The sequence below is a fragment of the Rana temporaria genome, chromosome 7 (assembly GCF_905171775.1).
Source record: "Rana temporaria chromosome 7, aRanTem1.1, whole genome shotgun sequence".
NCBI classification, from domain to species: Eukaryota; Metazoa; Chordata; class Amphibia; order Anura; family Ranidae; genus Rana; species Rana temporaria.
Window position 1 is genome coordinate 60,091,154 of NC_053495.1, and position 27,625 is coordinate 60,118,778.

Below are 27,625 nucleotides of genomic sequence, written 5' to 3' on the forward strand. Positions count from 1 at the left end.
TTTGTGTTCCTAGCGGACGAGGCTTTCGGCCTTGGACCTCACCTAATGCGGCCTTTTCCCCAGAGGACCCTCACCTCAGAGAGGAGTGTGTTCAATTTTCGGTTGTCCAGGGCTCGGAGGGTAGTCGAGAATGCCTTTGGGATCCTCTCCAACCGGTTCCGCCTGTTCCTGACATCGATACATCTGGCGGAATATAAATTGAACACCATTATATTTGCCTGCTGCATTTTGCACAATTTTCTACGCAGGCACTCCCAGACGTACCTAGCCTCCATGGGCTCTGAGGCAGGACTACCCTCAGAGAACATTCCTGGCCTGGACACTGGTCGCGCTGGCTTGGCCCCCCAATCTGCTCGTGAGGTACGCGACAAATATGTTGAGTACTTCATGGGTCGGGGGGCCATTGCTATGCCAGATCATATTTCTTTCTAATTCGGCCCCCAAAGAAAGGAATATTCTCACAACTAATAAATAATTAGACCATTGGACTTTATACAGTTGTTTGTCATTAATGCTTTTTCTCTATTTTTCTGTCTTCCAGGTTCTCTCCAAAAATAGTGCACTTCTAGTGCCAGATTTACTTACTCAGATGTATTAACTAACCACATTTGCACATTATTCACTCATCTACTAACTGGGTATTCAGTATAGAAATAAGAAGCCACTCATTTTTCTGCTTTTGATGTCACAATTTTATTTTTTTATTTTAGTCATTTTTTAATCAGAAATTTGTATTTTTAGGCAGAAAACATTTCCTGCAAATTTTTGTATCAAAATATTGGATTTTTATTATTTATTTTGTTGTCTTTATTGACAGTGATTAGCAATAATACTGATCGAAACACAATGGAAGAATAATTTCACTGAAACTATACGCCAGAATTTTTGGGCTTGTCTCCTATATATATATCTCTAGAGATATATAGAGATATATATAGATATATATATATATATATATATATATATATATATATATATATATATATATACACACTTCTAAACATAATTTTTTTAGACTTTGGTTCAAAATTAAAGTTCTTATTTAGTTTGGTTTTCAATAACCCAGACTAATTTATCTTGAAATTAGTTAACTTCTTTCTTTAGGTGAGATTTCTTGTTCGTTTTGTGATCTGAAACTATAAACATTTACAAACAAAAAAAAAACAACACCAAACAAAAATTTAAAAAAAGAACAGCAGTCAGTCATATGGATGGTGTGCTTTCACACTGGAACACGCCAAAATTTCTAAATGCACACATTCATTGAAAACTCGCCAAATGTCATTGGTTAAACAGACAAATGGCCACATGTGCTATCTGACCTCATGGGTGATCAATGTCTGTGTTTTGTGGGAGCAAACCCTTCCTCTCAACTACTTGAGGATCGAGGAGGGGTTTGTACCCACAAAGCACAGACAATAGATAGTCTGTGATGGCAGATAGCACATATTGGCACACTGTGTGTGCATTTAGAAATTTTGGCGTATTATAAAGTACAAAAATTAAAAAGGGTTTTGTGGGCGGGGGATGGGCGGGGGATGGGCTTCTGTGGTTCAGTCTTTGACACGGCCCATCATGTCAATGATATTTTTGTAATTTTGTTCGATGACTAGCATCCTTTGTCGCATGTTCTCCATTTCCGTGCTACACTCTGAAATGACATTTCGCACATTCTGCTCCATGACTAGCATCCTTTCCCGCATAATGTCCATTTCCGTGCTGCACTCCATTACTTGCTGTACAATTATAGAAGCACTTGCACGTGAAAAATGTGATACACCATCTTCATCCCCTAAAAAGAAACAAATTGGCATTCAAAATATGTAAATAGTTTACAGCCTATCTGCATATGTTTGGCCCTATTAATATAGGGGTGACACTGACCTGATGGCCTGATAATTTCCACATCCCCAATTTCTTCATCTTCTATCACTCCTCCTTCTTCCACCACCTCCCCATCATCTTCTATCACTCCTCCTTCTTCCACCACCTCCCCATCATCTTCGACTCCTCCTTCATCCATCAATCCACCTTCTTTCAATTCGCCAAATTGTTCTTCCGCCACTTGCCCTTCATCTGCTATAAATTCTAAGTCCAAAATTACTTCTTCCTCCTCTCTTCCTTCCTCCTTTCTTCCTTCCTCTTCTCCTTCCACATCCTCTTCTCCTTCCACATCCTCTTCTCCTTCCACATCCTCTTCTCCTTCCACATCCTCCTCTCTTCCTTCCCCAGCCTCCTCCTGCTCAACATGTGGAGGTGTTTGATTTTGCGGGTGTCTGGCCCTCTCTGCCTCCTCCAATTGCTGGCGTCTTCTTTCCCCTATAAGAAATAATCAAAAACAAAAGGTATACTCATCAGCACACAGATATTGTATATCATAAATCGCACACATTGCATAGACGATACATTTATGATGATTTTTGGTTGTTTATTCTTTCAGCAATCCTCCATTTTTGGCGTAGTTCTAGGCCAAGCTCTGATCCTGCCCCTTTTTTGCAAAGAAGTGACACACATGGATGTCCCCCCAAAACATTAATTCTCGTCGACCCTCCAAATAAATATACTTTGATTTTTGAGACACAGGTGCTTTGCATTTCAAGATGTTAAAACATCATCTTTATTAGCATTTTGGAGAATGAATCTTGTTTGCCTGTCACATGCACTCAATTTAATTTCTGTGATTTTGCTATGCAAAAATGTTTGAAAACCAAGTTTGGGGCCAGTCAGCCATGTCCAGGTGTGTTGTTCATGGAGTAACGTCACATTTTTGCTAAACAATGTCATATTACGCGTGTTTACTATTTCACGAAATTTGGTAAGGGTTGTTATTTGACATAAACACAATACAGTATCTACACGTGTTCAAAAGTACAAGCAGGCCAAGGAGGCAGATGTGAAAAAATACATGTCAACACATTATTGCAGACATTCCCCCCCCCCCCCCCCTTAAATAATATGGACTTACTTTTACGAAGAATTTTGAGTATCTTCTTCATGTGATGTGGCTCCCTCAATTTTAAATCGGACCAACGCTTCCGGAGTTGCTCCTTTGACCTGGTGACACCAAACATTCTCCTCATTCTCCTTGCCACCTTGTCCATTATGTGTGACTTTCTACGGTTCGGTGTTTTGTAGGGCCCACATTCACCATCATAATCCTTCCTCCTCATGATGTAAACCAACTCCACCATTTCTTCGAACGCCATATTAGTGGCTTTATATCTTTTAGGCCTGGATCGGGACGGTCCTGCCTCTGTCCCTTCACTTGCGCCATGAGAGCTCCGTGCCCGCTCGTGTGACATCGCCATCTTTCCTTCCCACAGAGATTAGGGGCGTGGAAACGAGGAAATGTCCCGTCAGGGGCGGAGATGAGGGCGGGGATTCTTGCATATGCGGAGTGTCGCGAATGCCAACAACGTATTGACGTAGGTTACGCGGAGAATATTCGCGCGATTCCAGAACCTACACAGTTAACGCCATATTTACTTTTTAAATTGATTAGGGGCATGGCAAAGGTGACGAGGGCGGCGTTTCATACATACGCGGAGTGGATAAAAGGCGCTTGACGTGATTACGTAGGTTACGTGTTAATTCAGCGAGCGTAACAAACGAGGATTTTGAGAGAGGCAGGTAAGAAATTTAAACATGGGATCAGCAGTGGGCTCTAAAATGTAGAGCCATGGGATGGGGGTTTGGTCTGTTGGTTGCACAGTTTTATTAAGCTATTATGTCTCTTGGATACCAGAATGTGATTTTCGTACCCAAATGCTTTTGTAGACATCACAAAATAGAGAGGTCAAAAATGCTGTGACTCATTAGTAATTATGTAGGGTGTATTCAGATCAGGCCAAGTATTGTTCTGTGTTGGTTGGACAGAGGTCATTAGGAAGTTTCTTTCATGTAATCAATGCTGAGGGGCAGGATATCTACACATGCAATAGTGCCTTGATGAATGCTGTCATTTGTAATAATTGTGTATGGTTGTACATTTCTATTATTTCCTGCAATGTAACCAAAGGGGCGGCATGTATAAAAAAAATTTGAGCTAAAACCAACCAATGGGGCAGAGCTGGCCAGCATTTTCTAAACAAGAGACACTGTGTTTGTTTTTCTATATAGGTACTACTTTTTCAACAACATATTCTATCAATGTAAATGCTGAGGCTTTTTTTAATTGTGTTTTTGGTTTCTTTTGATTTTTTCAATCTAGAATAAAAAAGAGTAAATCATCATTTCCCAATGGATCTCCTGCAGACCCAAGAGATTATCCAGCACTTGCTGGATAAATTTAGTGAAATGCCCATCCTGTGGGATTCAAAGCAGCCCACCTACCACAACAAGGACGTACGAGCGGCAGCACTTGAACAGCTAGCAGCATACATGAGGACATGGGTGCCAGAATGCAGTGCCAACATGGTGAAGGATAAACTTGCCAACCTCAGGGGCACATATAGGTGAGCGTACAAAGCTCACCAAAAGCAGCTAAGATCTGGAGCAGCAGCAAGACGACCAAAGGAACCCAAGCTGTGGTATTACAACCAGATGTCATTTTTGCGGGATCAACTGGAAGGCAGGCCATCAATGTCAAGTCTGAATCCCAACCTTTCCTCCACGCTACCTCCCAGCGGGACTTCCCCAGATCACCACAGCCCTGCAGAGTCAGATGAAGAGGGCCTGGCTGACAGAGAGGCAGATCTGCGCCTCTACGATGATGAGGTATAGTAGTTTCATAACTATTTATGTAATAATATTAATTATTGTTTGATTCTTGACTTGATATTGGTTAATAAAATACAAGCTGGGAAGTAAAAATCTAAAATCGTGGGCAAACAAATAGGTGTCAGGGATGACAACTGCAGGGGTCAGAGGGTGAGTCTGTTTTCAAGTTTTAATTCAAGGCAAAAAATAAGATTCAAACATGAAAATGTGAGTGAGTATATTCCTAAATATATTAAAACATGTCCCTTTTTTTTACACAGGAAGACGAGACCAGCCAGGAGGTGGCAGATCCTCTCCTCACTGTCAGCCAGGACGAAGGGGTCAGTGGCAGCCAGGAGGAGGCCGGGCCCAGTGGCGTTCAGCAGCTCCCCAGGACAAGCACCACCAGCCAGGCTCCTCCCCTTTATATTAGGCCACCAGGCCGTAAGAAGAAATTGGGGGCAGTGGAGGAAGCCAGCCTCAAAATGATTCAGGAGGCGAGTGCCATCATGAGGGCCCCCCTCAACCCCACTGAGGCCTACAGTGCCTCCGTGGCACATGATCTCAATAAAGGCACGGAGGAGCAGAAGCAACTGGCAAAGGGCGTGATCAACCAGGCCCTTTGGTGGATGCAGAGGGAGCTGCTGACCCCAGACACTGGGCTATGTGACCCGGCCCGGCTTGCTGAACATCATACTCCTGCTGCCACATCATCCCCACCTGCAAGGGCCCAGGGAAGACCCGCTGGAAGGCAGCCTGGAAGGAAGGTTGCAAGGAAGAGGAGACGTTGATGCCCTGCCTTCCATTTGATCCCCCACAAATGGCATCTTGTTTGGACTACCACAGCTTGGGTTCCTTTGGTTATGTGCTGCTGCTTCAGATTTTATTTTGTGTGCTTCCTGAGGTTGGCTAGTTTATCCTTCACCATGTTTGAAATGCAAGTTTGCATGTATTTTGCTAGCTGTTCAAGTGCTGCCATTCTGTTTTTGTTCCTTTTTATAATTTGCTCAAATAAAAGCCTTTTTGTTGATTTGAAAAACGTGCCTATTGTTTGTAATACTGTGGGTATTATTTTAGGCATCAAACATTACAAACAAATAAAATGTTTAATCTAAAATATTCACTAACTCATGGGGGGGGGGGGCATTTGGTGTGCCAACATGGTAGACAATTTAAACAACCTTCTAAATAATCCAGTTAAATATACAAACAAAAGCAAAATCAAAAATATTTCCGATTAAAATATTCTAAATGGTGACATAACTATAAACACCTAAATAAAGTGGGAAAGATAACCATTAAACATTTAAAGCAAAAAATTTGACATGTGGAGGACCACTAAAAATATGATACGTCGGGCCAATAAAAGTTTGCACAAATCTTACTACATCACAGCTAACAAATGTCACTTTTCAGTATGGAACAACTCAGTTGAAATAACATGAGCTAAATAACTGATTATTTATAGCAAGAGAAGAATGAATAAAACGACGGCATCAAGCGTTGTTTATTGTGTGGTTTGCTTCAGTGTTCTATTGCTAGAATTAATCTTTCTATTGACGAATGTGCCATATCCCAAACAAACGTGAGTTTTACCTGAACGAGCGGTCCCGTGGCCTCATTTAGTCTGAGCATGCGCTGGGTTTTTGTACGTTGGTTTTGTGTACTCACCACCAAACATGTCCGTTCGGACAGGATTTCAGCGGACGGTTTTAAAACAAGTTTGGAAATAAATGTCTGCTGAAAAACGGCCCGGCGGGCAAATGTACGGTGAAATTCTGTACGCTCGTAACTACACACGACCAAACATGTCTGCTGAAAATGGTCCGCGGGCCAGTTTCAGCAAACATGTTTGGTCGTGAGTATGGGGCCTTAGTTTCACCTTTTAAGTTGTATTAGTGAAATAAATGAACTTTTGCACGATATACACATTTTTTGAGTATCACCTGTATATTTGTAACCATTGCTCTAAAAAAGAGCTACGAGTACTAAATACCCATAAAGCCAGGCCCTGGACAAGGAGGGGGGTGGGGGCCAAAGGAGTACTTGCCCTGGGCCCAGTGTTGGGGGGGGGGGAAGCGTTGGGAGCCTCAGCTCCTCTTGCATTCCAGGGACAGGACCAAAGTGATTGGCTTCTACCCCCACCCACCACCTGCATGGCTTTAGCATCCTTAGATCTGCCCATGTCTAGTTTCGCCATTTTCTACAGTAGCCAAGGATGGGAATAACAGATATTGAATCACATATAATATGTCGAGAAAGCTGTAGAATGTGAGCCCATTTTATAAGCTCAGAAATGTAAAGTAAACTGCAGAATGGAATTAGCAGGGCCAGACTGTGTACTACAATTATAAAATATAAGGATTTCCCACTTTACTTGCTTTATCAAGCTGAGCAGTCAGTGCTACTTATGCTGATAAAATAATTTTTCATTCAAGGCCCACTTTAAAAACATAGATCTGAAGCAAAAAAAGGAAGATGTGGAATGTAAACTTACCCTGATCACCAAATGATAATACATTCAGAAAGGTCATTACATAGCGTTCACCTGAATGGAAGGAAGTAAAGGACAAAATTAAACGTTTAGTTTTTATGTGTTCCCATGAAAGGAAATTTTAGGCATTTCCCCCTATGTAATCATTTACAACTATGTTTAGTTTTCTCTTAACATCATCATGTCCAAACATATATATTTTTTGTGTGTCAATTTGGTGAAAACACTTGTTAGCAAAATCTACTACAAATAAAATGATTGGGGCCCCTGATCTCACTAAAAGTTACAAGGCTGCTAAATTAGCAGAGTCAGCTTGGTATCATACTTGACAACATTTCTACCCTGGATGTCTATGGAATTTATGCCCTCCTGCCCAAGACCTATCAGTCATTTAATGTGGTTAAGTGCTAAGGAAAGACCCCCAATTTTGTATCGCAGGTTATCATTCTAACTTAGCCTATGGGACAGGCTGTGTGCATCTTATAGCCTTAAATCTCCATCCAGTCCCCTGGCTCCCCTGTTTCACAACCTCCAGTTCATCACGGGCCTCACACCATCTGTGTTCCTTTGGTGGACCAATAAAGGGCTTTTATGCATCGATGATTGTGTGCAAAAGGAGGAAATCTTCCCTCTTTGCAATTCCTTCGCAAATATCACCAATTGCTAAACATTCTGGTTACATTCCAGGTTGTGGCCAAGAAGGCATGTTTAATCATATCTGTGGGCTTGCCCAAAAGTTTGTAGATCTTGGATACGCGTCTATAATTTTATGTAGGAGCAAAAGAATGTCACCAGCATACCAATGATCTCCAGAGTGGGTCCAAAGCTTTAATCAGCGATCACATCGTTACAGCGGATTGCAAAGTTTCAGAGCCATGCAGGACCATTTATCAGGCATGAGGCGCCACGGCCTTGATGCGGTTCCAGCCAGTGGTCGCTTCTGCACCCACTTATTTGCACAGCCATTTTTACAGGAATGGGTGCATTGGGATTTATGCATTAGAATTTCATGTATTCTTTGACTGGGACGAATCTTAAGACATCTCCTCGGCATGCCCAATTGGGCCAACCAGTCAGGGGAGCCCAGAAACACACAAGACAATCAAATAACATAAATCCTTGTAGTAGCCCTGATAAAAAACAATAGGTTATGGAAATCCCCTACCATTTTGTTTGATTTACTCAAAGCTAAGTTATCATGATTAATGAGAAGATCTGTGCAATCTTGAAAGATAAAAATTAAAATATTTGAGTAGTACATTTCGGGAGGACCTAATGCTCCTATATGAGGTCTTCTATTCACCAGTGGAGAGGATGGGACGGTTGTCTGTTTTCCTTGTGTTTTTTTCTTTCAGTTTTTATTTACTCTTTTCTATCCTTCTCTTCTTAAAAGAGCAACTCTTAGCTCCTGCGCCCCTACCCACAGACCATCACGTTGGGCTTCCTAGGAGGGGCACAAGCAAAAGGGAAACCTTTCCCCAGAGGGGGGTTGGTTTGACTGGACTAGTTCAGACTCTACATTATGCTACGATAGACTAAAATAGATCTTTATAGAGTCATAGCCTATATTATTGGATGGAATGGCCTCCTATGGCCCAGTATGATCTTAGCTTATTGAGAAGAATGCATGGGCAAAGAGAGACAAATAGGTTCCAGCTTTTGTAGCTACTTGGGTTCAATATTTTTTGTACGGTCTTAAATGTTTTTTTTTTTTTACAAGCGTACTGGTTTTCATTTTCAAATCACACAATCTGAAATATGTTTGTTGCCCATCCTGGTGTACGGCTCAACAGTATTTGCATGGGCTCTCTTGTTTTGTACTTTACATTTGAAAAATTATAAAAAAAAAACATTGGAAAATAAATAATAAAATCATTTAAAAAAAAAAAAATGTTTTACTTGAACACATGATAAACTAAATTCAACATTCCATTTTACACCTTAAAAGAACATGTCTTGACTAGCTGCAAATACCTTCATTAGCTCCTTTTAAATTTAGTTTGTTTGTTCTTGGGATATGACTTTCCCAGACTTCAGAGCTAAATTCTGTCAATTACAATTTTACCGAACAAATTGCCTGCGGCAATAACAGCATCCTCACTGAAGCAGGGGTGAACTTAGCCATAAAGTCTGGAAAAGTCAGGTCCCAGTAACAAAAAGAAACTAAAATCAAAAGAGGGCACCAAGGAGCTATTACAAGTTGGCATTTTGTCAGCTCCAGAAGCGCGCAAATCACTCTCTTCATGACCAGGCCATGTTTTGCTATGGGGCACTGCGCTACATTAACTGACAATAGCGCAGTCATACAATGCTATACTCAAACTAAATTTATATATTTATTTTTCACACAAATAGAGCTATTTTAATAACCTCTGGGTCTTTAGTTTGTTTTTATATTATTGAAAAAAAGACTGTCAAATGAAGGTTTTTTTTTTTACTTTCTGCTATAAAACATATTCCATAAATAAAAAATAATCACATCTATAAATCTAAATTTTGGCCAATATGTATTCTGCTTCATATCTGTGGTAAAACAATCCCAATACGTGTAAGTTAATTGATTTCTGCAAAAGTTATAGCGTCTACAAACTATGGGATATACATTGGAATATTATTATTTTGTTTTCCTATACTAGCAATGGTGGTGATCAGCAACTTATAACGGGACTGCAATAGTGCAGAGGCCAATCTGACACTAACCAACACTGGATGGAACTGACTGACACCGACATTACCAGTGACGTTATTACAGTGATCAGTGCTAATAATATGCAGAGTCCCTATACTAATGACAATGGGCAGTAAGTAGTTAACATCTAGGGTGATCAAGGGGTTTATTATGTGCCTGAAAAGTGTTTGTGTGTACCGTGTGTTCCTTTTACTGGGGATCAAGTTGTTTTAATTCCTTGCTTAGCAGGGAATGAACAAACGAGATCCCCTGTCACTTAACACAGCTCTGTGTCGTTTCCATTCACATAGCTGTGTTAAGTGAAGCTCGAGCAGAACACCAGGTGCCAGTGGTCAATCTATAAAACAAAAAAACCGCGCTGCCACAACACAGTTTTTTAGGCAGCGGCTAGCGTGTGATAACAGAAGAATAAAACAATATAAAAAAGCCGCGCCAAATATCAAAACAAATAACTATGTAACAATAGACAGTCCATAGATAATATAAGTGGTAGTGGATTATCAACCAATCATCCAGCAAAAAAGAATCAGTATATTGATCAGAGGCTGATTTGCATGAAGAAACATTAGCTTGTCAGATTTTCAATGCACCTGGTGACATGCATACAATCTGTGTAATCCCACCACCAGAAATGTATATCAGCTTACCAGATGGCAAGCCTTTGGTGCAGTTGGCTATAACCCAGCCACGGCCTTTAAATCCCCTGGGCTAGGATACTCCAAGATTCCCAGTCAAATGACAGCCTTGGTATGGAAAGTGATGAGTGTTTGCGGTTTGGGACGCAAACACAACCCGTCAGCAAAACAGCAATCATAAACCAGTCCAATTCGCATGCAGCGGGAAAACAGAAAGGGACGCAATAGCGTGATACCGTAGGTATAACAAATTTATTTAAAACAGTAGTGTACTTACACTTAAGAAGTTTAAAAACAGCATGTATTAGGTAAAAAGCCGGCCGGCTTGAGGAGCCCTCCTCCTAGGCGTGGTGACGTCACTGACGCTGCCTCCAGAAGCGTTTCGTCCTATTGGACGTTCTCAATGGGGGTAGGGCTAGCAACAGTGAGGCACCATATATAGCGGCCACTCAATGCAAAGGGTGGTCCATAGAAACAGACCCGCCATCTTTATTGAGGGAAAACTTGCCCATACAACCGCGCGTGACTAGCGCGGCCAGGGATAAGAATACACAGCATCCACCATCGTTTTTATAGCGAGGATGGAGCTCCGTACTCTACGGGTTGGTAACAAAAATATGAATCAGTGTGATACTTGTATATGAAATCCTAAAACAAACAGGAGAACCAAGGAAAAATCTATATATCCGGCACAGGACAGAAATCCCCTTGACTCAGTGTGGCCATCTTGTGGATTATGTTAAAACCTCTTTTTATAAGAGGTAAAGCCATTCTTAATATTACAAGGCTGGGGGGAATTAAAGCCTCCAACCTAACAGAAGGATTTTTATACATGAGATTTATCCAGTATATCCAAAAAAAGGGTGCTAAATCCCTATGTGCTATTTATTAAAGTGCTAATCAATTAATTAATTATTTAATCTTATTAACTAAGTAATATAAGGCTTTATGTTATACTAAAAGCCAATAAAGGAAAAACAGATCGCGGGGTCCATTATAGTACACACCATATGATTGGTGTGATCAATGGATCCCTAATGACCCAAAAATATAAATATAAATATAAATATAAATTATTATTTTTCAGTGTATATTCTATTTAATTTTATTATATAGAAGTCAATAATTGTGCTCGGTGTGAAAAATAATCTTATAAATATATATATTTTTTTATTTTTTTATTAATCCACCTCCGGGTTTATCAAAAAACCCCAAGGGGTAAGGGCCAAAAAGGCCAAAAAAAGTGCTCAATATAATTAAATTAATTTTATGTGAAATATTTTGAAGCTATAGTTCATTCTTCATAAAAAGTTCTTTAAAAAAATCCTATAAGGAAAAAACTTTATTTAAATTGTTTGTATATAAATTTTGGACAAAATCCCAAATGTAGGTACACTTTAAAATTTAAAAAAACTGAAAAACTTGAAAACCGCGTCTGTTTCCATAGGACCCTTTGCAGAGGTTCACATCAGGCGTTGTTAATAAAGGCATTCACGTCAGTTTCAATGTTAAGGCCATGGGGGCTGTATGATTTCAAACGATGGATCCACCCCATTTCCATTTTGGAAATTTCCCTAACCAAATTGCTTCCCCTCCAATGCACCTTATACTTGTCGATCCCAAGGAATAGGGTATTGGAGGGGTCCTTATGTTTAAGCCTGTAATGATTGGACACGGAGTGGTTCCTAAAGCCTGCCAGGATATTTGTAATATGTTCATTTACCCTTATTTGCAATGACCTCTTGGTCCGGCCTACGTATTGCAGCCCGCAAGGGCATTGGACCAAATATACCACCCCCGTGGATGCACAGGTGATACATGGCACAATCTTAAACTCTTTCAAGGTGACTGTAGAAATAAATGTTGTAACACATCTTTGATGGTTACTACTAAGGGCACATACTCGGCACTTTTTGCATTTGTAGTAGCCTCTAAGCTGATCGAAAAAAAACAATACCTCTAAGGGGAGGATCAATTACATTAATGGAAATTTTGTTTCTAAGGCACTGTACCCCTTTGAAGATCACCTTGGGTTTTGGTGGTAGAATTTCCCTCAACACCGGATCACTCCTGGCAATGTGCCAATGCTTTTGAATTAAATGTGAAATAGAACGGTGTTGGATGGAATAGGAGGTAATGAAAGGCACACCATCCAGAAATTGACTACCTTCGGCACGCTCTCTTTCCTGTAATAGTTCACCTCTATCTATAGTTGTAATCTGGTCTAGGGTTTCTTTTAAAGATCGCTCATTGTACCCTTTCTCCAAAAACCTCTCCGTAAGGACCCCAGCTTGATCTAAAAACTCTTGATGGTCTGAACAATTACGCCTTAGCCTGAGGTATTGGCTCTTGGGAACTCCTTTCAGCCAAGGGGCATGATGACAGCTATCAGTGGAGATAAAGGCGTTGCAGTCAGTGTCCTTAAAGTAAGTGGAGGTGACAAAAGCACCATTCCTGACACTGATCTTCAAATCTAAATAATGGACACTTACTTGACTGGCCTCATATTTTAATTCGATCCCCCTAGTATTAGAGTTGAGATTAGAGATAAAATGAGTTAGATCATCGTATTCTCCGGCCCATAGGAGGAGGATGTCATCAATGTACCTTGCCCAAAGGGCCACATGGGGTACATTGTTTGAATAGATGACATCCTCCTCCCATTTGGCCATAAATAAATTGGCCAGGCTTGGGGCATATTTGGCCCCCATAGCCACCCCCGTGTCCTGCTTGTAGAACTCATTGTCAAACCAAAAATAGTTTGATCCGGCAGCATACTTAAGCAGAGCCATAATGAATTCTATCTGCTTGTTATTTAAACCCGACTCCTTAGAGAGAAAGTACAAAACTGCCTCCATGCCCAAGGCATGGGGTATGATGGTATACAATGACTTCACGTCAATAGTTACCATCCACATATCTGAAACAACTGTAAAATGATGTTAAAAGTGTCAGGAATGGTGCTTTTGTCACCTCCACTTACTTTAAGGACACTGACCGCAACGCCTTTATCCCCACTGATAGCTGTCATCATGCCCCTTGGCTGAAAGGAGTTCCCAAGAGCCAATACCTCAGGCTAAGGCGTAATTGTTCAGACCATCAAGAGTTTTTAGATCAAGCTGGGGTCCTTACGGAGAGGTTTTTGGAGAAAGGGTACAATGAGCGATCTTTAAAAGAAACCCTAGACCAGATTACAACTATAGATAGAGGTGAACTATTACAGGAAAGAGAGCGTGCCGAAGGTAGTCAATTTCTGGATGGTGTGCCTTTCATTACCTCCTATTCCATCCAACACCGTTCTATTTCACATTTAATTCAAAAGCATTGGCACATTGCCAGGAGTGATCCGGTGTTGAGGGAAATTCTACCACCAAAACCCAAGGTGATCTTCAAAGGGGTACAGTCCCTTAGAAACAAAATTTCCATTAATGTAATTGATCCTCCCCTTAGAGGTATTGTTTTTTTCGATCAGCTTAGAGGCTACTACAAATGCAAAAAGTGCCGAGTATGTGCCCTTAGTAGTAACCATCAAAGATGTGTTACAACATTTATTTCTACAGTCACCTTGAAAGAGTTTAAGATTGTGCCATGTATCACCTGTGCATCCACGGGGGTGGTATATTTGGTCCAATGCCCTTGTGGGCTGCAATACGTAGGCCGGACCAAGAGGTCATTGCAAATAAGGGTAAATGAACATATTACAAATATCCTGGCAGGCTTTAGGAACCACTCCGTGTCCAATCATTACAGGCTTAAACATCATAAGGACCCCTCCAATACCCTATTCCTTGGGATCGACAAGTATAAGGTGCATTGGAGGGGAAGCAATTTGGTTAGGGAAATTTCCAAAATGGAAATGGGGTGGATCCATCGTTTGAAATCATACAGCCCCCATGGCCTTAACATTGAAACTGACGTGAATGCCTTTATTAACAACGCCTGATGTGAACCTCTGCAAAGGGTCCTATGGAAACAGACGCGGTTTTCAAGTTTTTCAGTTTTTTTAAGTTTTTTAAATTTTAAAGTGTACCTACATTTGGGATTTTGTCCAAAATTTATATACAAACAATTTAAATAAAGTTTTTTCCTTATAGGATTTTTTTAAAGAACTTTTTATGAAGAATGAACTATAGCTTCAAAATATTTCACATAAAATGAATTTAATTATATTGAGCACTTTTTTTGGCCTTTTTGGCCCTTAACCCTTGGGGTTTTTTGATAAACCCGGAGGTGGATTAATAAAAAAATAAAAAAAATATATATATTTATAAGATTATTTTTCACACCGAGCACAATTATTGACTTCTATATAATAAAATTAAATAGAATATACACTGAAAAAGAATAATTTATATTTATATTTTTGGGTCATTAGGGATCCATTGATCACACCAATCATATGGTGTGTACTATAATGGACCCCGCGATCTGTTTTTCCTTTATTGGCTTTTAGTATAACATAAAGCCTTATATTACTTGGTTAATAAGATTAAATAATTAATTAATTGATTAGCACTTTAATAAATAGCACATAGGGATTTAGCACCCTTTTTTTGGATATACTGGATAAATCTCATGTATAAAAATCCTTCTGTTAGGTTGGAGGCTTTAATTCCCCCCAGCCTTGTAATATTAAGAATGACTTTACCTCTTATAAAAAGAGGTTTTAACATAATCCACAAGATGGCCACACTGAGTCAAGGGGATTTCTGTCCTGTGCCGGATATATAGATTTTTCCTTGGTTCTCCTGTTTGTTTTAGGATTTCATATACAAGTATCACACTGATTCATATTTTTGTTACCAACCCGTAGAGTACGGAGCTCCATCCTCGCTATAAAAACGATGGTGGATGCTGTGTATTCTTATCCCTGGCCGCGCTAGTCACGCGCGGTTGTATGGGCAAGTTTTCCCTCAATAAAGATGGCGGGTCTGTTTCTATGGACCACCCTTTGCATTGAGTGGCCGCTATATATGGTGCCTCACTGTTGCTAGCCCTACCCCCATTGAGAACGTCCAATAGGACGAAACGCGTCTGGAGGCAGCGTCAGTGACGTCACCACGCCTAGGAGGAGGGCTCCTCAAGCCGGCCGGCTTTTTACCTAATACATGCTGTTTTTAAACTTCTTAAGTGTAAGTACACTACTGTTTTAAATAAATTTGTTATACCTACGGTATCACGCTATTGCGTCCCTTTCTGTTTTCCCGCTGCATGCGAATTGGACTGGTTTATGATTGCTGTTTTGCTGACGGGTTGTGTTTGCGTCCCAAACCGCAAACACTCATCACTTTCCATACCAAGGCTGTCATTTGACTGGGAATCTTGGAGTATCCTAGCCCAGGGGATTTAAAGGCTGTGGCTGGGTTATAGCCAACTGCACCAAAGGCTTGCCATCTGGTAAGCTGATATACATTGCCAGTGGTCAATCGTTGACCAGGACCCGTTATTGGCATGTGCTGTGACAAATCACAGCACAGCCGGGCTTACATGTGTGTTCTCTGCCTGAGTATACAAATCACATACCGAGTATGTACTCTATCGCAGGGAGGCCGCTCTGTCTCCGTATATATAAGTTACATGGTCGGCAAGCGGTTAAGCTGCACTTAAAATTTTAAAGCTTCAAACTGTAGCTTTAAAAGGTTCACTTTAATCATCTGTGAAAGTTCAGGACCTTGTTCACATCTGACAAAAATCACCAACATGATCATGACACAGTGTCTAAGGGACTTACCTTCTGTTAAAATCTGCTTTAAAAATGATTGCTTGAAGAAACTCCAGGATAGCCAGGCCTGTTTCCAGTCTATGAAGTCCTGTTTAGTAAATATAAATAAGTTAAATGAACATCGGTAACATCTTTGCTTGCTTCCATCCCTGTGTGGCCAAGTTTATAGAGGGGTCTACAAGTGTTTCTGCCGGTACTCAAGTCCCAGCTTTATGTTCCCATCATCTCAGCTGTATGATATAGCCACTTTATCCTTTATCTTCCCTCTGGTCTCTCTTCTTAAGGGTTTTCCTTTAGAAGAATATTTATTTTGTTATTTAGATATAGACAGTTTGTAGTTTGAGTGATGCTCTATATTGGCTAACCTATTAAAGATGGAATCTTCCAGGATAGATGTAGAACGCTTAAGTGAGGAACCTAACTAGTCCAAAAACAAGCATTTTCAGTAACTTAGGTTAGACAATAAAAGGGTATAATTTAAACTCTAAACTTTCCAGGTTAATTGATGACTAATGCAGTAGAAGACTACTCTACTACTGAGCTTTCATGTAATTTTTCTTAGTTTAGTCCTAGCTAAACCCTCCCTACATTTTCCATGTTTCCTTGGTCAGTGTTAGCTATTCACAGAGACATGGCTTAGGCAAGTCATTGTCTTCTTACACTTTAAAAGACTAGAAAACATCCTCTGTACAATTGGCTAAAGAAAAATTGCGTTGGATTCAACTTCTGTGTCCATTATTGAAGAGATAAGCTGCCTGTGGATGGTGGACCCAGGAGGTATTTGGAAGAGAACAAAAAAGGGATGGCAAGGGGACAGTTAATTGTTTTAACACAAAGGCAGCCTCTCCTAGTGTAAGAGGTCATATTTAGTATTGTACATATCTCCTTCTTCCCGAGCAAATGCAGATATGCGGCCTCGGGTTTGGGGGTTATACCGGGATGATGCCTGCCACTGCAGGCATCATCCCAGTACCGTTTTTTAGAGCGGGCAGTCGGCTCTTCAGGCATAGCAATCGATGTGGCTAAAAGCTGATCGGTTGTTATCCCGCCGCCTTCTGTCACTCTTACCGGGCCTCCTGTCCCACCGGGAGACCCGGTCCGCGATCTGGCACTTCCGCCGGCTAGCGAGAAACAGGCACAAAGCCAGAAACGGCATAGTTCCAGTCTTCTTTCTGTAAACCCGAAAGCGACGTCACAACCTCACATCCGGTTTACTTGGCTGCCAATGGCGCTGGTTTTTAAAAAAGTGACAGTATTCAGAATCACCAATTTTGGTGATCTGAATACTTTAAAGTGCAAAAGGAGGGATCTGGGGTCTTTTAGGCCAGCATAAGTAAACAGTGTTCTAATCACACATGTAGGTATCACCATGATCATCAGAGCGAGAGCAATAATTCTAGCACTAGACCTCCTCTGCAACTCTAACCTGAAAACCGTGATTTTTTTTTTTAAAGTGCCGCCTATGGAGATTTTTAGGTACTGTATTTTGGGTACCTATTTACTTGGTGTAACATCATCTTTCACATTATACAAAAAAATTGGGCTCACTTTACTGTCTAGTTTTTTTAAATTCATGAAAGTGTGTTTTTTGCTAAAATATTGCATTTGAAAGACTGCTGCACAAATACAGTGTGACATAAAATATTGCAACGATCGCCATTTTATTCTCTAAATTCTCTGCCAAGCTAATTTTCTAGCAAAAAATACAGATGTTAACTTGCAAGCAACAAATGTCAGAAATAGGCTTAGTCATGAAAGGGTTATAGTGCATAATAACTGTCTAATTTGGCATTGCACAGCAGCCATTTTTATGGTACTGTAGGGGTTAATCAAGAGTGCCGACTATGCCCTCACCCTTCCTCCATTCACAGGAGTGGTACTACAGCGTCCATGAATGAAAAGTTCTGTGAACAGTGGAAGAGGACCTTTCAATCATCTGTCTATCCTTCATTAATAGATTGCATTTAATTGGTGTAAGCTATAGTACAATTTCCAGGAATGTAAAAAGTGGGGAGGGTGGGCGTAAAAAGGCAGGCATACTCGGGACCTATGACAAGTGCCTGTCACAGGTCCAGCACTTAGAATAATCCCTGCGGCGCCAGAAGTATACAGCTGTGGAGGTATGTGAGTGGGCAAGGGACTTAGTACTTCAACTAACAGACCAGCCAGAAGCACAAGGGACGCTTTGCATTGTATGTAGGTATCATCCTTTGTGCCGATTTTTTATTTGACTAAACTAGGCTTTAATACTGTCTCTGGATCACTCTGGAAAGGCACAAACAAAAAACAGCTTCAGTTGCCTTTTCACAATTCAACATCATACCACAATCGTGTGGGTTTTCCACTTTTTTTGCTACATATGGAAACAAACGTAGAACTCAACAGTACTAACTGTGGCACATTCAGTTAACACTTACCTGACTTGCAGAGTATCTAGGCAAGAATTCCTTCATACTTTGCAATGGGAATTGCTTTTTCTCTGCCTCCTTAGAGCCCAGGAACTTTGCAAAGTACAATATGTAACACAAAGCCAGCAGACTGGTGTACAGAATCTACAACACAAAGTACTTTTCAGAAAAAGCAGGTCCAAAACCAACAAATGAAGATTTGTAAACTAGCAAACAATTATTACACATGAAATTAAACCAGTAGTGAGAAATTATGTGAGCTGCCATAGCTAAAAAGTCTTCTGAAAATACTAGTTCCCTGCCTGTCGTCATAATCACGTGGCATCACTCATTTTTAAAGTACACTCACCGGCCACTTTATTAGGTACACCTGTTCAATTGCTTGGTAACACAAATTGCTAATCAGCCAATCACATGGCAGCAACTCTATGCATTTAGGCATCTAGACGTGGTGAAGAAGACGACTTCGTCCAGAACACGGCAGCACGACTTGTAACAGGAAAAAAAACATGGGAATCAATCTCGCCCTCCCTCAGGTCCCTTCACTGGCTGCCCGTAAAAGATCAAATCACGTTTAAGGCACTCTGCCTGACGCACAAATGTGCCCAATTCAGAAGGTATGGAACAAAGTTAAATATATTCAGAATGCAGATGAATATACAGAATATAGTCCTATATGGCAAAACGGCACGTATACGGAGTTGGCCAAGTTACAGTCTGGGGCTAGATGGAGGAAGTATGGAATTACACATCTTAAACACATATTCCACCATGGAGTACTACGCTTGTTTCTTGACTTGAGGGAGGGGTTTGGCCTTCCGCAATCGATGTACTTCTCTTACTAACAATTGCTTCATGCTGTGGCGGCGCAGGTTCGCTCCTCGGAGTGGCATCTGTCGCCTACCCCTGTGTTTGATCCATTGGGGGATGCTGGGTCGACCAAAGGCTTTATCTCCCAGTGCTATGCCATTCTGTTACAGTCTGTGATGAAACAGCATCCCCTGAAGATAAGGGAGAAGTGGGAGGCGGACGTTGGCCAATTGGATAGAGAACAGTGGGAAGAGATTTTCCAGGCAGTGGGTAGGTGCTCATTGAATGTTTCCCAAAGGCTCACCCAGCTGTATATATTGTTGCGGACTTACTACACCCCTCACAGACTACATCGGATGAACTCACAGCTCGACCCTACATGTACGCGGTGCAAAATGGATCATGGGGATCTGGTCCATATGTTGTGGAGATGTCCCAAGCTCCACACGTACTGGGCGGGTGTGGTGACTACGGTTAACGTGGTGTGTCTCTCCCACAGGACCCGAGGGCTTGTCTCTTGGGTGCTCTGGAGAAGGAATGGGAGGAGGATATCAGGGAGGCTCCCCTGACCTTGACAGAATGGATTGCCAACATTGGGACAGTATTGAGAATGGAGAAACCGATATACCAACATAGGGGTAGTGCTCACAAGTTCGAGAAGATATGGGCAAGGTGGCTGGATGTGCCGGGGTTGGCCCCAGTAGACTTAGTGGCTGATAGACTGTTGGGCATTAAATGATGGGTAAAAAAAATGGGGTTTATGATCTACTGTGTGGGAGAATATGGGGATGGGTGGGGCGAGGGTTGGCCCTGATTCTGGATTTGATTAGACCTGTTTGTGCATACCGTTGGTTTTTGCTTTTTGTCTTCTGTTAGGGGGAATATGTATGCCGTGTACCTCTGAAAACTGAATAAAATTTTGTTGGATAAAAAAAAAAAAAAGGACACATTATATAATTGTCAATGATATCATAGCAAGAACACCATCCAGCACTAGTTTTACAACTTACTGTAATATCTGCTGAAAGCATCTTATCTATTTTTGCACATTTTAATTGTTGATTTATTGTTTGAATGTGTATTTGAAAGCTCTGACGAAAGAAGCCCCCTTGGAACCACTGAAATGTGTTGGCTCGTTTCAATGAATGCATCAACAGATTAAATCAATCTAGACACTATTTTTATATATATATATATATATATATATATTTTATATTGGTTTATCTGTAAAATTCCTTGGATAAAATCACAAGAGCAGTTCATATTTCATGAATACCTAAGTTATCTTGCTATTTTCAGGTGAAAGGACACTGGTCAAAAAAGGTGCGACTCCCCACCCAAGCTTAACCTCTCTCAGTTCCACTAAGCCTAAATTTTGTAGCAGGCAATGAGGAACGTAAAGAAAAGACCAGGTAGCAGCCTTACAAACATGAAAAACAGAAGCTTGATGCTAAATAGCCCAGGAAGCACTGACACTCCTGGTGGAATGGGCCTTGCCTGGGTAAGAATGAACCTTGTCCCTGACACCATAGGCCTAAGAAATATGCTGTACGAGTCCACCTGGAAATAGTGGATCTAAAAGCAGCCTGACCCTTGCGGAACACATGGAGAATAAGATAATGGAAACCAAACTACAGTCTTCAGATAAACTCAAACCAGCTCTAACGATATCCAGAGTGAAGCACCTTCTTCTTAGGTTGCTGTTTAGGACTAGGACAACAAGATGGAAACACAATGTCCTGATTCATGTGGAATGAACAAAGTAAAAAAGGCCTTAACACCACCTTATACTTATTAAGAACCAGGAAGGGTTCCTTGCAGGAAAGTGCAGCGAACTACAAGACTCTGCAAGCTGTGGAAATGGCAACCAAAAATACCACCTTTTGCATATGGAGTGCCAAGGGAGTCTCTCAGGGAGGTTCAAAGGGAGATGGCTGCAAAACACACAAGGCCAAGTTAAGGTCCCAAGGGTGGCCACACAGGCACAACCATCCTTGTGACAAACTGCACAAGGGCTTTAACCAAGGAAAGATATGCAGTAGGTTTTTAAAATAGAACAGCCAAGGTCTGTCCATTAATGGTACTTAAGGCAAGAAACATTTCCACACCACATGGGAGAAAGGCCAAAATACGTCCCACAGCATACGGTCAGGAATAAAACTTACGAAACTCATACCAGGTGAAGTAAAGCCCTCCATGTATGTCGGTATAACTTCCTAGAGGTTGATTTTTTGCCCTGCGGAGGCTAGGGATTACAGAGTGTGAAACACCCCTCTCTCTCTGGACTTAGGCTTTAACAATCATGCCGTTAATGCTAGTGACTGTAAAGCAGGATGGTAGATCGGACACTGCAGTAGCAAATCTGGTCTATCTGGAAGAGCCCACGGCTTGTATGCCTAGAAATTCATGATGTGCGTATACCATGGTTTTCTTTGCCAGACAGGTACTATCGAAATCACACAAGGATGCCCTCCACCTTTATTCTGCGCAACAGGCCAAAACTGGCAAGGAAACAGCTGTAGTGTATGCAGGGCATAAAATCAGGGAAAACTGATCCCAAGGAGCTACCAAGGCATCTATTGCAAATGCCTGAAAATCCTTGGTGTGGAACACAAATCTATCTAGTTTGCTATTCGATCTGGACACAAAAAAGGACTTGGGATCTAGCGTTCCCTACCGCAGGCAAATCTCTATGAACACTTCTGGGTGAATGAGTCATTCTCCTGGATTCAGCTGATGGTTGAGAAAATCCACATGTCAGTTTTCAATGCCTGGGAATATGCATGGCAGAGATGGATGGAATGTGAAGTTCTGCCCAAGACAAGATCAGATCTGCTTCTTCCTGAGCAGCACGACTTCTTAACCCTTCCTAATGGTTGATGTATCCCACAGTCATACCACTTTCCAACTCACTCTGATGGGAAGACCCTCAAGGTAGACAGACCAATCTAGAAGAGTCAGCTGGATTGCTTGAATTTCCAGGATGTTGATTGTCAACTTCCGCTCCTCAGACAACCACATTCCCTGAACCAAGAGGCTCTCCTCTACACCTCCCTGGCCTGACATGCCTTCATCTGTCGTCATGACCTTCCAATTCATCAGAAGGAAGTATTTTCTGCTATCCAGCATCAGCGTGGATATCCACCATTCCACAGCCCACCCATGAAAGCTGCCTTAGGCCCCGTACACACGAGAGGATCTATCCGCTGGAATTTATCCGCGGACCGTTTTCAGCGGATAGATCCCCTGCGGATATTTTTCGGGCCGATGGATTTCCAGCGGATCAAAATTTCTTAACATGCTAAGAAATCGATCCGCTGGAATCCAGTCCAACGGATTGATCCGCTGGTCTGTACAGACTCACCGGATCAATCCGTCCGAATCCATCCCTCGCATGCGTCGTAATGATTCGACGCATGCGTGGAAGTCCTTATATCACAGCGTCGCGCACGTCGCCGCGTCATCATCGCGGCGACGGCGCGACACGTCACCGCGGAGGGAATTCCGCGCGGATTTTGATCTCATGGTTAGTACAACCATGAGATCAAAATCCGCCAGAGGATTTATCCGCGGAAACGGACCTCCAGACCGTTTCCGCGGATCGATCCTCTCGTGTGTACTAGGCCTTACAGAGTCTTCCAAGGCATCCACGAGAAACTCTAGCCTCTTGGAAAGTCTTAAAGGAGCTGCCAATTGGCAGGATCTTCCAGGTCCGATTCCCTGGAATGGAGAATACGCTTCTCCTGGACTTGGCAAATTTCCCTTGGCAGCCTGCAGAACTGCTCCTACCAGAGAGGATGCTTTAAAGAGGGGCTTCTTACTTGTGGCATCTTTAAAGACCAGGTCCTCATCCATCTGGACCGTCCTATTTAAAGTGTTTGTTATCCAAAATAAAAATGGATCCTGTTCTCTTAAAGCATGAATAACACAGTGCTTGTGCTGTGTAATTTAGCCCCTTCTACCACCTAAAATACCTGGCTGATCCTGCCTGGTTCTGCCCTACCTACTGTAAACTTTCCAAGGTATATAATAGCTGCTGAGTCCTGACACTGGTCAGTTTATGCGCCTCCGTCATTGGCAACTCTCCTCTCTGCTCTCCTGTGTCTCCCTCTGTCCTCCTCCCCCCCTGCCTGTCAGCTCCATCCACTCAACGATCCTCCCCTCCTGCTGCTTTCATATCTACAGTATCTAGCTAGCTGACTTCAGTGACGTGACGGCTGCCGCCGTGGCTTCTGGGAGTTGTAGTCCGCGACTTCCTTAGAGTAAAGCGGCTCGATTGGAATTAAGCCACAAGAGAAAAATGTAAGCGTGCTACTGTGCTCGTGTTTTGGCTCGCAATAACAACGCTTTGGCACAGGTCAAGGAGAGGAGGAGGGAAGCACTCTGACACTTCAGCGCCCCCCCCTCTGGGCGCCCGGGTGCCCGGCAAAGGATCGGCCCTGAAATAGTCGCGTCAACAGTCAGAGAACCCCAAATTTGGTAGAATTCCTCCTCCACAGATCACTGTGAGCACAATTTGGCGGTAAAAACCCCTTCTGTGAGTTGATCCAATCGGCATACATCAGTTCCTGTGATGGTGCACTGGAAAAAGACTTGGTAAATTTGGTGGTTGCCAGTACTGAAAACCCGAGACTTAGAGGAAGAGGATTCCAGCAGCAGTAAAACAGTTAGTCCAAAAAAAAAAATTTCTCCAACATCGTCGCAAATGCAATTAACCGCCCCCGAGAACTCTTCAAGCTGGTCACTCAGACTATGAATCCTGCTTGTTTAGAGGCCCCCAATTCTGATTCACAAGAATTTTGCAACGAATTATCGGATTATTTCATTAATAAAATTGAAAAAATCTGTGAAAGTATTCAGCAAAATGGAACCGTCACCAACTCCCCCCCAAATCACAAACCTAATACCCACATAAATCAGCCGCAATCACCAAAATTCACTCTAAAACCCATTTCCATCGATGCCACTAAAAATATCATCGGGACTCTGCGTAATAGCACAGCACCCAATGATATCATCCCCACTAAACTGCTGAAAGAAAGTGCCGATATACTGGCACCAGCTATCACGCAGCTCATAAACCAATCATTCAAGGAGGGCATGGTGCCCACCTTGCTGAAACAAGGTACAATAAAACCAATTCTAAAAAAAACTACCCTCGACCCCAAAGACCCAAACAACCGGAGGCCCATAACAGGTCTAAATGTTTTCTCCAAGGTAATGGAGAAAGTAGTTGTACAACAGCTGCAACTGCATTTAGACACCCATAAATTACTCGACCCGTTTCAATCAGGCTTCCGTCCGGGTCACGGAACAGAAACGGCGCTGCTCAAAATATGGGATGACGCTCTAGAGGCCGCAGACGAAGGAGAATCTTGTCTCCTGATACTGCTGGACCTAAGCGCGGCTTTTGACACTGTAGACCACAGACTACTACTGGCTAGGCTAGCTGAAGTAGCCGGAGTCGCTGAAGGTGTTTTACCCTGGTTCTCCTCCTTCTTGGAAAACCGATCACAAATAGTGAAACTGGGCTCTTTCACTTCTGAAAAACGTACGGTATCATGCTTATCGCCCGTATTGTTTAATATCTATCTTCGCCCTCTCTTTGAAATCATCAGTAACGTACGGTATCTCCCTTATTGTTTAATATCTATCTTCGCCCTCTCTTTGAAATCATCAGTAACCAGAAGTTACTTTACCACTCCTATGCAGACGACACACAACTGTATTTCCGCATCTGCAACAAAAAGGATCATTCTCTTGGACTAGAGAAATGCCTTACTCTAATAGATAACTGGATGACAAACAGTTATCTTAAACTCAACGGTTCAAAAACAGAACTTCTCCTGTTTCACGCTAACCGGAAAAATCACCCTGCGTCAACATGGACTCCCCTGCCCATTCTGGGTAAAACTATCTTGGTCCATTATCTGCAGCAGTCCATTTGGACAGTCCTACCTCTTTGTCAGATTGTCAGAGAGACACACGAAAATCTACCCATACAGTCACTAGCACAAAACAGACTTGGTGGAGCTGTAAGGGGTTATGCCTGGATTCCAGGGCTGTGGAGTCGGTAGATAAATGTTCCGACTCCGACTCCTCAGTTTTATGTACTTCCGACTCCGACTCCCCGACTCTGACTCCTCTGTATTAATATGCAAATGTATTTTATACATTCCTTGAGGGAAAGAAACGCAACCTACCACAGGACTACTGGCTGGGAAGCCAACAGTCTACTGTATTGCACAGTTTAAGCAAAAGACAAACACAATGAAAACAACGTTTTTTATTCCAAAACATGATTTTCCTAGGAGAATCCCATAGTCATGTTTAAAGTTTAAGCTAACAATCGGAGTTTACAAGTTTTTATAGCCTTAGCTAAATGACAGCAGTTTTTCCAATGGTTTACAGCTTCAGTATTGAACTATTGGCCCTCCATTCCCTTCACTTATACAAGTGTCTCACTCTCTAGTCCTGCAAAAAACATATTTATTTAATCCCTTATCAGTGAGAGGCTAGGTTACATATGGACGCTGCGTTCCCTGTAAAAGCAGAACACAACACTATGGAAAGTATAAGTATTGCAGCTCCTAATTGTGCGTTGCGTGCCATATAGTGAAGCACATGAAAAGCATGCTTCTTCACGGTCACTTAACGTGTTCGTTTTGGGGTTACGTGAGGCACTGCATGCATTGGTCTTTATTCTTACAGTAGAGAATTCATTAATTATAACTTTTTGTGAATTGGGACATTTAAACTTGCTTTTTTTTTTTTTTTAATTCCAATCTAAATTTAGTAGGAGTCGGAGTCGGTGCATTGTTTGCCGACTCCGACTCCAGGAACCCAAAATTTCCCCCGACTCCTCGACTCCGACTCCACAGCCCTGCTGGATTCCAGAGTGAATTCACTGGATTCCAATGTCAATTCAGCTGAAGGCGATTATCCTAACCAAACCAAAGTAGTCATGAATATGAACTCCTCTGTATCCTGGGATGCAGGATTAAAAAATTACATTTACAAAATTTCTGATTAGAAAGAAAGTTACAAACAAATTATATGATTATTTCCAGATTTTTTTAAAAGCATTGTGGGTTTCTTTTGATTATAGACATATGCCTTACCTGAGTGAATGAAAATATGAGAAGTCCCCATTGAGGAAAGAGAAGCACCAGAATTACGGTGACTGAACAACGTATAATAATTGCAAGACTCTCAGCAACCACCTGGCAAAAAAAACAAATTGAAACTACCAGTAAGGCCGTCAAACAAATTCCTACCGCTAGAAACACATGAATGCAAACAACTGTGGCCGCTCAGCCTGTGCCTAGGAATAGATGACCAGCCCTGGAAGCAGACAGATTGCCTCAGGGACCGATCATCAGTTATAGCTTATATGGATGTAGGACAGACACACAGTACTGTAAATTGTTGTTGAGGTGACACAGAATAAAATGTTTGCAAGTAATGCATGGTTTGAGAGCGTTTTGCAAGACAAGCAAAATGTTGAAAAAAAATTTGACTTGATATACAAGCGATGTCTTGATACAAGAGTAACGTCATGTCACAACTGGAGTATAAAATAGAAGAGAGGTGCCTCCAAGTGTAGCAATATGGTTACATTTAATGAAAGTACAACATTTAGAAACTCACATGGTTGATGACTAAAACAGGCACATCTAAGTATGCAGGCATCAGATGTAAAGCTGTCCACAAAGACCATCCTCTGCACCGCTATTGATGTCGTCACTTTCCATGAGCGGTTCAAGCCTCGCTTTCAGATCGCTCTACTGCAGGGTATTCTTCCCGGTCATGATTGCAGACTGATAGCGGTGAGAGCCGGCGGTGAGGAGGATGGGTCTATGTGGATCGCTTTATCCCAGATCCCTGAATACTTAGATGTGCCTCTTTTAATCATCAACCATGTGAGATGCTAAATGTTGTACCTTTATTAAATGTAACCATGTTGCTACACTTAGAGACGCCTCCCTTCTTTTTTACACTCTGTAGCTCCTGTTAGATTTGGCTTCTAGTCCCCTTGTAGAGGCATCCATTTGTGGATGGACATGTTATGGTTACACAATCACATTACCAGCCCTCAAAATTTCCACTCGCCTACTAGCATTTGGCGAGTGGATTTAAGCTGGGGGCGAGTGATGACAGGGCTGCATG

At 41.9% G+C, this 27,625-nt stretch overlaps 1 protein-coding gene across 1 annotated transcript in view; it reads right to left on the reverse strand.

Annotated features, from left to right (window-relative positions):
* The window catches only part of RFT1 (RFT1 homolog), a 65,462-nt gene that overhangs the window by 14,825 nt on the left and 23,012 nt on the right, over positions 1–27,625 (reverse strand). Inside the window, exons 5-8 of the mRNA XM_040359452.1 lie at positions 26,578–26,679; positions 18,656–18,790; positions 16,248–16,326; positions 7,196–7,246 (exon numbers count right to left, since the gene is read on the reverse strand). Of these exons, the coding sequence (XP_040215386.1) occupies positions 7,196–7,246; positions 16,248–16,326; positions 18,656–18,790; positions 26,578–26,679 (367 nt within the window). The remainder of the gene's footprint in view (positions 1–7,195; positions 7,247–16,247; positions 16,327–18,655; positions 18,791–26,577; positions 26,680–27,625) is intronic.